At 49.8% G+C, this 9,317-nt stretch overlaps 1 protein-coding gene across 1 annotated transcript; it reads right to left on the reverse strand.

Annotated features, from left to right (window-relative positions):
- Positions 1-6,166: 6,166 nt before the first annotated feature.
- LOC119305520 lies at positions 6,167-6,738 on the reverse strand. Its single transcript, XM_037582019.1, has one exon. The coding sequence runs from the start codon at positions 6,669-6,671 to the stop codon at positions 6,327-6,329; it is 345 nt and encodes a 114-aa protein (XP_037437916.1). The 5' UTR covers positions 6,672-6,738; the 3' UTR covers positions 6,167-6,326.
- Between the last annotated feature and the right edge of the window lie 2,579 nt (positions 6,739-9,317).

Genomic DNA, 9,317 nt, shown 5'->3' on the forward strand with positions numbered 1-9,317 from the left:
AACCACTAACACATGAGGGAAGTTTAAGCATGTCTTCTTCCTCCTGAGCCGAATCTTATCAAAGGCGCAACCATCCATACGACTACTGCTTTTGCTCCTGCCAACGATGCACACTTTTTTCACTAGGAAGCGTGCACGTTAATGGTCGCCGCCATGTTTCGCACCCGTGCCCGTCAATTCCATCCTTGTTCCCCGGAGCGCGCCCGTTCACGGGTTTATAAACCATCCCACCCTCTGTGGGCGGCACCCATCTTCCGCTTCGCTGGCGCCACTCCATCTTTCACTTTGTTTGCACCATTGCATTGCCCCCTTCGCCGGCGACACTCCATTTTCCAAAGCACCCATCCTCCTTGTAGACCTTTCCCCGTCGAGAGCAACGAAGACCATACCGAGAGAGAGTTATGCGAGAGGATGCGAGTCTATTCCAAGTGGGTCGAGGAGGACACACTCGGTAACGGTTGAATCAGTAGTGGAGCGAGCACGTTTCCACGATGCTGCCTTGTCCACATGTTGACGGTCACCTTCGCAGAAATGGACGCCACGCTCACCTGGTCCCACATCCAGGACGAACAAAAGTTTGTAGACCATGGAAGTCGCTGAAGCATCGCCGCTTGCAAGGTCACTTCCAAATAGAAGAAAAGCTTGAGCTAGATGGGGAGGAAAATCCACGTCGTACTAGAAATTGTTATTCCTAAAATCTTACTTGTAAACTTTGATTTTGAAATCAAGTTGAAGCTTCAATTGTGTTTGATGAGATGGGAAAGAAATAATTCTTATTACGCAACGGCAAAACGGGACCACATGAGAAAAAAAGACTATATGAGGCTAAAATATACTAAGAGCATGGTTAATAATATAAGTCAGCCGCTAGCTATAACATGTTGCCATGTCATTAGTTAGTTATAAGGAAGTACTACTTTTTTAACATATGGTTCACCTTTCACTCTCACAAAGATTCTTCGAGCGCGTGCTATAGCCGGTTGTAAATCTACAGCCCGCGTCTCTTCTCTATTTTATTCTCTCTCTTCCAACTAAGCAAATATATAATATTTAAATCCTTATAGCCCGCTTACATCATCTTATTTTACGTGCTCTAATAACGAGTATAGGGGGCTATCAGTCCTATGCCCTCTGCCAGCCAGAACGGGATTTTTTCCCCTTCACACCCACACAATTGAGATTTGATGAAATAACTATGTTTTTTTTCTTATTTGATTCGGATACTGTCAAACAGTCCATCTTTCTCTTTAGTTTTCTCCTTTCTTTCTTCTCAACCTATCTCCAAATCTACTTTGTCTACGAATAAGGAAGCTATAAGTAATGTAACTATGAATCTCATGGAGAGTTTGTTCATATCTTGGGATGAACGCTGGGGGCTATCAAGCACCGTATAGGTCAAAACGGCTTAAAATACCACAGTTGATGCAAGGCATGAACATAGCCAAGAAAAATTGGTGTTTGGCATTAACAGCAATCTAAAAAAATTGCACTTTCATCAATAAAAAAGTACTCTCTCTCTAAAAAAAGCGTTCTTATATTATGAGACGGAGGGAGTAGTATTATTTTGTCAAGTCTCAACTTAGAGGTAACCATAAGAGTGATGCATCCAGCTTAAAGCTACCTACATGGCTCAGGCTGGGATGATCCGGCAAGTAATAAAATGAGCTAGAGCACGCAGTGGATTCTAACGTTTTCAATGTTGTAACGTTGGGACTTGTGGTGGATAAGCTGGAGCCCGTCGGCGCAGCGGACCACCTCCACGCCAGTCAAGAGAGTTTGCACACCCCCATTTCCACCCAAACTCCTAATATTCTCCAGCTCGTCCTCCTCCTGTAGTGCAGACCTATCCTTCCTGCAGTGGGTCGCGATGCAAAACTTGCCCGAGCCCAGGTTCACCAAGGCACGCCCCACAGGCAGCAACTCGTCGGGGAGGAGATCGAGGTATTCCCAATCATGCAGGGACGAAGGAGCAGATTCCGCCATGGCAGAGGACGAAAGGTCAAATGCAGACAAGCGATTTTGACGGGTGCCATTGCCAGGGGCCTGGAGGCCGAACCAGAGTCCGAGCTCAGGGACATACTCTGCCGCGCGGTGGAAGGGCAGCACCCAGCTGCCGGTGTGGCTCCACACCTCCCTCGAAACATCAAAGGTGTAGGTGCCGTGCTTGGACGACGCGCATATGGCGTTGGAGCTGTCGATCACCGCCGCCGCAACGAGAGGACGGCCGCCGGACGGCGGGGGCGGCAGAGGGCTCCAGTACCACTTATTGTACAGCAACGGATAGGTAGACAAGCCAACCTTGCAGTAATTGAAGAACTCAAAGCTGTCGTCTATGCTGTTCATGACGTAGAGGCCGTGGTCGTCTTCGTGGTCCAATAAATTGCCGCCGCTGCATAGGTTCCTAACGGACAAGGCGATGGAATCATACGGCTTGCAGAAGTATGATTGGGGTGTGAGGACGAAAGACTTGGTGCCCATATCGTAGACCGAGGAATTGCAGGAAGGGTCGGCGAACATGACGCTGGTCTCTCCCAGCTCGGGCAGGAGGGAGAAGAAACGCATGTTGCTGGCGGCGGCGGTGCTGGGCGGCGTCGAAAAGTTGACCACCGTTCTTGGCAGGCGCTTGCAGCTCGAGATCGTCGATGGCCATATTATCCCCCCATGCTTCTTCTTCTTCTTCCTTGCGTTCGCGTCTTCATGGGCTGTTGCTGCGTCCTTTGCTGTCGGGTAGAAGAGATGAGTGGAGAGGTTGATGCGGCACAGCGAATACATTCTACTGCAATACTCGTGCAGGACCATATTCAGAAACTTGCGACCCATCGGACCAACTACTCCTCCAATACCCTGAGTCCCAAAGAGATTGGATACAATAGAATTAATTGACGGGACTTAAATACATCGGGAGTACTGTACTGTACTGTACTGTACTAAATAGAGAGATCAAAAGGATGCCAAAGTTCATACCTGCAGCTGCAGCAGTAATATGAAATTCTCTGAGCCTCCGGTTGTGCACTTTAGATCTAGAGCCTTCGGAGCGCGAACTAATTCCTAATTTTCAGAACAAAAAACTCTGCCGTGCAGCCATAGATATGAATCACGCACGCACGAGAGCAGGGAAGGCTTAAGCTGCTCGATCAGCGGGACAAGCTGCTGGATCCAGCCATGGCCTGCTGAGCTTTTGGAGGTGATCAGATGGGTTGGAGACGCCGGGTAGAGAATGCGGCGGCGCTGCGAGGAGGAGGCGCAGCGAAAATGAGCTAGACGAGTCTCCACTTGTCGCTGGGCTGGGCCAACCAAGATAAATAGTGCACGGAGAGGCTGCTTTCTTTCCGTGAAATCACCGAATTACTCTTTGCAACCCTAAAAAAGAAACACGTTTTAGGAGAAAAAAAAAGTGTGATAAACGAATTTATCATTATTTTTTTCTTCCGCGAGAGGCACGGAGTTACGTCTCGTCGAGGCACGGATTTGCTTCCGCGGGGAAAAAACGTGTTTCCTTTTTTCCTTTCGTGAGAGGCAAGGAATTACTTCTTCTGTAGGTACGGATTGCTTTCGCGAGGCACGCTCGTTCCTCTTGAGAAAAGGAAAAAAAATTCTTAGTGGTACGTTTTTTTGTCATTTTTTCGTGAAAAAGAAGTTTATCGAAATCTATCAACATGGGATCTAGTTTTGAAGATCTTAGACGCGAGAAATTCAACGGAAGAAAAAAAAGTGTTTTTTTCCTTTTCGAGAGGCACAGTCGCGGAAGGAAAAAACACATTTTTTTTTCCTTTTCTAAGAGGCACGATTATTTTATTTCTTTTCTGAGTGCCTCTCGATGAAGTAAATCCGTACCTCTTGAGTAAGGAAAAAAATGTGTTTTCTCGCATTAAAAAATGAGTTTTTTTCCTAAACCTAAAAAACAGGGAAAGGCCAATTTTTTAAAAAGAAGCATCTAAAGGCAGAAAACACGTACATGAAAATAAAAATAAATAAATTCGAAGGGAGCGTCAGAGCGTGACACGTGATGGCGGCTGAGAACGCGCTAAGCGGCGTGCTCCTAACCGACCCAAAGTGACCCAATGCTACATCAATGGAGGATTACTTAAGATTTACTGGCTAATCTTTAAGATTAAAGGGGGAAGGGCCCCGCCCCGGTGAAAATCAGGGGGTGAAGAGAATTTTATGGGAAGTCACGTAATGGTCCTGTAATAGCCCCCTGCAAATAAAAAAATGGTCCTGTAATAGCCCCGTGTGTTTAGCATTTTCGGTAACTAAACGCTCTCATGGGTGTGCACGGTTGTTGATCGAGCCGAGACTGTCAACGCCTGTCGTTATTTTGCTTCAGACTGGTGATCATAACATGATTGTTGTCTCGTGATAAAAAAAAAGCAATCACGCTGTGGAGGCCCTGGCCTAGTGTAGACCGGCGCTAAGAGCATCTCTAGCAGGCCCTTAAAATGGGATGGCCCGTAAAAATCCGGCGACTATACGGTTTTGGCTCGTTTTTTAGGCTAACCCAGAGCATGTATATTCGTCCGGCCCGTACATTTTTTTACAGTGACACGTAAACCGCCCCCTCGGCAGTATATGTAAGGTTTTGCGGCTGAAATACGGGTTGAAACCCTATTCGAATGCGCCGCAATTCCCAATCCCCCTCTCGGTTTCTCGCCGCCGGCGACTTAAATTCCCCCTCTCCCCTCTTGATGTGGCGCGGAATGTGATCGGTGGGCTGCGGCGCCGGTGGTGGCAACGACCCCGAGTCGAGGCGGTGCGTCACCGTCGACGCTGCGAGGAAAAGGAGCGTCCATAGGTACACCAACAACAGGCTCTCGCTGCTTTCATCGCTCCTCCGCCGCGAAACGGAGGAGTACGACCACAGGCAGGTGCTCCTCCGCCACGGGCTGTCATCTGGCTCCTCCATTGCGGGCAGCTCCTACGCCAGTGCCTTGAGCTCGCTCATGCCGGTCAAAAGAGAGCCGGAGGAGCTCCCGCCGCTCCTCGCGGTGAAGAGGGAGCCAAAGGCGGCGGGGCGTCATCGAGCCGAAAGATTACCCCCTCACCCCACACACACACCCTCCCGAGCGGAGGCAGACGTCATGGAGGCCGCCATTGTTGTGCGCTCTACGCGGGAGGAGGAGGCGGAGCAGCGCCGTCGACGGGATACTGACATCGACAGAATCTTCCTCCAGCAGGGGATCACGACGGCGCAGGAGTTCGTGCCCAACATGGAAGAGTGGCGCCTAGTAGCCAAGAAGCAGGTCGGCGTCGACCTCGTCTCCGACGACGAGGACTGAGCTCCTCCGCCGCCGCAATCCCCCTGGCTCCGGTGAGCCCATTTTTGTAATTAGGGTTACGGTGACGCCTGCTCCTCCAAATATTGGTTGTCAAAATTCTACTTTGTATGACTTTTTAAGATGATCAAGTGCTTGCAGTTCTACTGAACTAGTTCAATTTCTTGCGCGAATGTATGATTTTAAATTTCACGGGTTGATATTCGGCTGCTGTTCTGTCGCGGCTGTTTTCGACTTGTATCGTGAACTGTAAATGCGCTATAAGGATCTGCGATATAAAGGGTCCGCTAGACGTGCTCTAACACGATCACGCCCTTTATGTATCCGTAATTCTTGGCAGATTGCTCGATTGCCTTTAAAAAATATATATTTCTTGGCCAATTGTGCTGCGGAACTGTTTTTGTTCTTTCCTTCAATACACTGTGTTCAAGGCAACGAAACTACTTTGCGCACGACACGGCGTGGACGATTCTTGCACGATGTGACATCGGATGGTGTCCTGTACTTTGCTTCTTCCCAGCGACGGTTTGATTAACAACGTCGTGCGTAAATCGGCTAGGATCCATCGTGTGTATAGCAACGTTCTCAAGGCAATGCTTTCCGTGCGTTGTTTGGAAGTCTCGCCGTGGCCGATATGCTGTTTGTTTGGGTTTTTTGTGCATCGCGCGCCTCGCTTCCATTTTTGTCCCGTCTGCATGCGCTTCGTGCTTGTCGCTGCTAGTTCGTGTTATTATTATTTTTGTCCACGACCTTGGTTTCGTCTCCATTGGTCCTGTTCTTGTGCTCGATCGTGTTTTTTTTCTTCCTTTTTCCGTTGTGAGGGGTCTCAAACAAAGCGATAGGATGCGAATCAACAAATTGAAATCAAGACAATGTAAACTGGTTTCATCACAAGAGAAAATCAAGACAGTTTACGATGATGTATGACATAATTATAATCACAAGATAGCGTCGATACAAGGAGAAAAAGGAAAATTTCACTCGATCAACACACAAATTAATCAAGTAAAAAGCTTCACTGCGCCTCTTATAGAACCAACTACTTATAATGAACTAATTAGCCCTGTAGCCTGCAAAGAGGTTGAAGAGCGCCTCGTCGCCGAGGTGGTGCGCGGCGTAGATGAGGTCGATGGCGGCGTCGTGCGTCAGCCCGCGGACGAACTCGCCGTCGAACTCGCCACCGTCCGCGCCGCGCTCCTCCGCCTCGGCCCGGGCCTGGTAGTAGGCGACCGCCGTGGCGAGGCCCTTGCCGGAGACCCCCCGCGGCAGCTCCACCACGCTCTGCCCCGCCTCCAGCGCCGCCGCGACGCTCCCCGCCCGCTGCGCCACCGACGCCGGCACCGCGAACTTGGCGAGGTCCGCGCACCGCACCAGCACCGTCTGCTCCTCCCCCGTCATCGCGACGATCCCTCGAGTTCGTTCGCTAGTGCTGTGCGTGCGCGGGGCTTCCAAAGACGATGGTTGGTTTTTCTCGCTGGGTGTGCCACGAGGGGAGGGGGCGCGCGCGCGTATATATGCGTGCACCGGCCACACGGATCAAGCCCGACTCGGTTGGTGGGAAGAGGACGTACGTGTCATGGTTCGGATCAAGGTGTTGTAAAGGTTAGGCTCCGTTTCGTGTCGTGATCGCAGTTGGACGTGGAGTTTCTGCACCCGAGCTCATATGAGCGAGGGTGAACAGTAAAACCGAAAAAAAATCAAAAAAAATTCAAAAAAGTTCCAATTTTTTTTTGGTAGAAACATTGACAAAAGTTTTAAGTGCTTGCAAAAATTCGTCATGAAATCACATTTCTAGAAGGCGTGGCAAAAAAAACAAAATCGATACTCTGAAAATGCTACTTTCAAAAGCATTTTGGAGGATGAATTTGTTTTTTTTGTCACGCTTACAGGAATGTGATTTCATGATGAATTTTTGCAAGCACTTAGAACTTTTGTCAATGTTTCTCTGGGATTTTTTTTGGAATTTTTTGAATTGTTTTTGAATTTTTTTCGATTTTACTGTTCACCGAGCTCAAATGAGCTCGGGAGCAGAAAGGCACTTTCGCAGTTGTGAGTCGATCTCTTTCTTTTGCAAACCGTCTGTTTCGCCCATGGTGTCCCCCGTCGTATCGATGATGCTTTAAACGCGCACATGCCATTTTTGGCGGGCGATTTTGGATTTTCCATTGCTTGAAGAAAAAGTTGCGTTCTTTTTCAAAAAGAAAAGGTTACAATCTCTTTTTTTGTAAGAAAAGGTTATATTATTTCCAGCAATGAAAAGATGCCCTTTCATTTCCTGCCTACTCAGCACCGTCTTCCTTCTGCATCAGCCGACGACGCGCAGTGAGCAAAAGTTATTGTCACGTCTCGCCGGAGCAACCTTGTTGAAACCACAGGAGCTTGAAAAAGCAGCGGCAACGAAGTCGTCGATGTTGACCAAAAGACGCCTACAATCACGATCTTTATAAGACGCCACCCCGAAGAAGCTCGCATCAAGGAGGGCCAAAAGATAATCCCAACTCTGGTCAGACAGGGGATGAAGGCACAAGCCTCACAAGTTCTCTGATGGGAGCCCCATCTGGTTGAGCTTCATCAGAGGGAGAAGAAACCAAAGAAGAAGAAAACACCATGACGTCATCTCCTTCCTTTATGTCTGGCTTTAATTGAAGCTCCACACGCTTAGTCGATGCCAAACAACATTGTCGGATCAAGGATAAGATGGTGTCTTACCGTCTTATCCCTCGTTGTTGATAGTGTCATTGCATCACCACCACCAGCCGTTGGCGAGGTTGTTTCCTTCCCGTGCCATTTCGCGAAGATTCGAGATCGGCTGCCGGCGGCAAGTGCTACGCCGGCGAAGGAGTTGTGGGGCGAGGGACATGGCAATGCGGTAAACGGGAAGGGCGCGGAGCCAAGTGCGCACGGCGAAACGGACCCAAGCCCCCACCGCCCACCAATGGCGGATGCATGCCACGTGGGGGTTGATCCGATCATCCATTCTCATCGGGGGGAGCGCTGGTATAAATCCCTTGCCTCGTCCAATCCTTGACCTAGAGGCCTCATTCTCCCACTTCTGGGCGGCGGAGAAAAATCCTAGATCGAGAAATCTGGAGTCGTTTGAGTGGTGGAAGGGCAAGGTTGGGGGGAGGGTCCTAGATCGTTTGCGGCAGTCGCGGCCGCCAAGGCATCACCTCCTCCCATGGCGACCGAGGCAGGGCGCAGGAACCGTGGAGGGGGCGGAGCAATCCAAGCGAATCGCGGAGGAGGGCGGCAACCTGGCCGCGGCAACGGTCGTGGGGGCAACCGGAGCAAGTACTCGTGGAAGCGGGACGAAGGAGCGACCACACCAACTCTACTTCCTCCACCATCGCGCCGGCTTTGGAGGGCGTCTCGCGGTGGGACGAAGCGGCGGCGCCCAAGCAGCGCGACCAAGACGGCGGGATCTGGGTGCAGAAGACCAAGGAGTCGTTTGAATCAGGCGGCATCTCCACTGGGCATCAATCTGCTTCGCCTCTGCACCGCCTACAGGGAAAAACAAAACCCTGCCCAGGTGCCTCCTTCCAAAAAAATCCATTGTCTGCCCCATGTGCAAGTCATATGAACATCCTCCTATTCGATGCCCGCAAGCATACTGTGAAAGATGCAGCAAATTAGGGCACCTAGCTTCTGTCTGTACTGAGTTTCTGCCTTGGGAATGCATGGCACCGATGTGTGCGGTTCAGGCTAAAGGGCAAGGGTTTTACTATATTCATGATTCCTGCTCTGCCAATCAGCTTAAGCAGAGGGCTAATAACATCGTAGTCACGATTATAGAGGGGGAAACATCTACTAGACAAATGGAACTTGATTTATCCGCTTACTTAGCTACTGATTGGCGTTGCTCAGCTCATGCAATAGGACCGGGGACCTTTTGTGGTGAGATTTCCTAATCCTCGTGCAGTGGCTCAGATTTGTTATGTGGGGAGGGTTACCCTTAAAACTAGTGGTACTGTCATTCATGTTACTAAATTGTCCTCTGCTGTTGGGGCTAAAGGGGTTATGGAAGTAGCTTGGGTTAAGGTGAGC

The sequence above is a fragment of the Triticum dicoccoides genome, chromosome 5B (genome assembly GCF_002162155.2).
Source record: "Triticum dicoccoides isolate Atlit2015 ecotype Zavitan chromosome 5B, WEW_v2.0, whole genome shotgun sequence".
NCBI lineage: Eukaryota > Viridiplantae > Streptophyta > Magnoliopsida > Poales > Poaceae > Triticum > Triticum dicoccoides.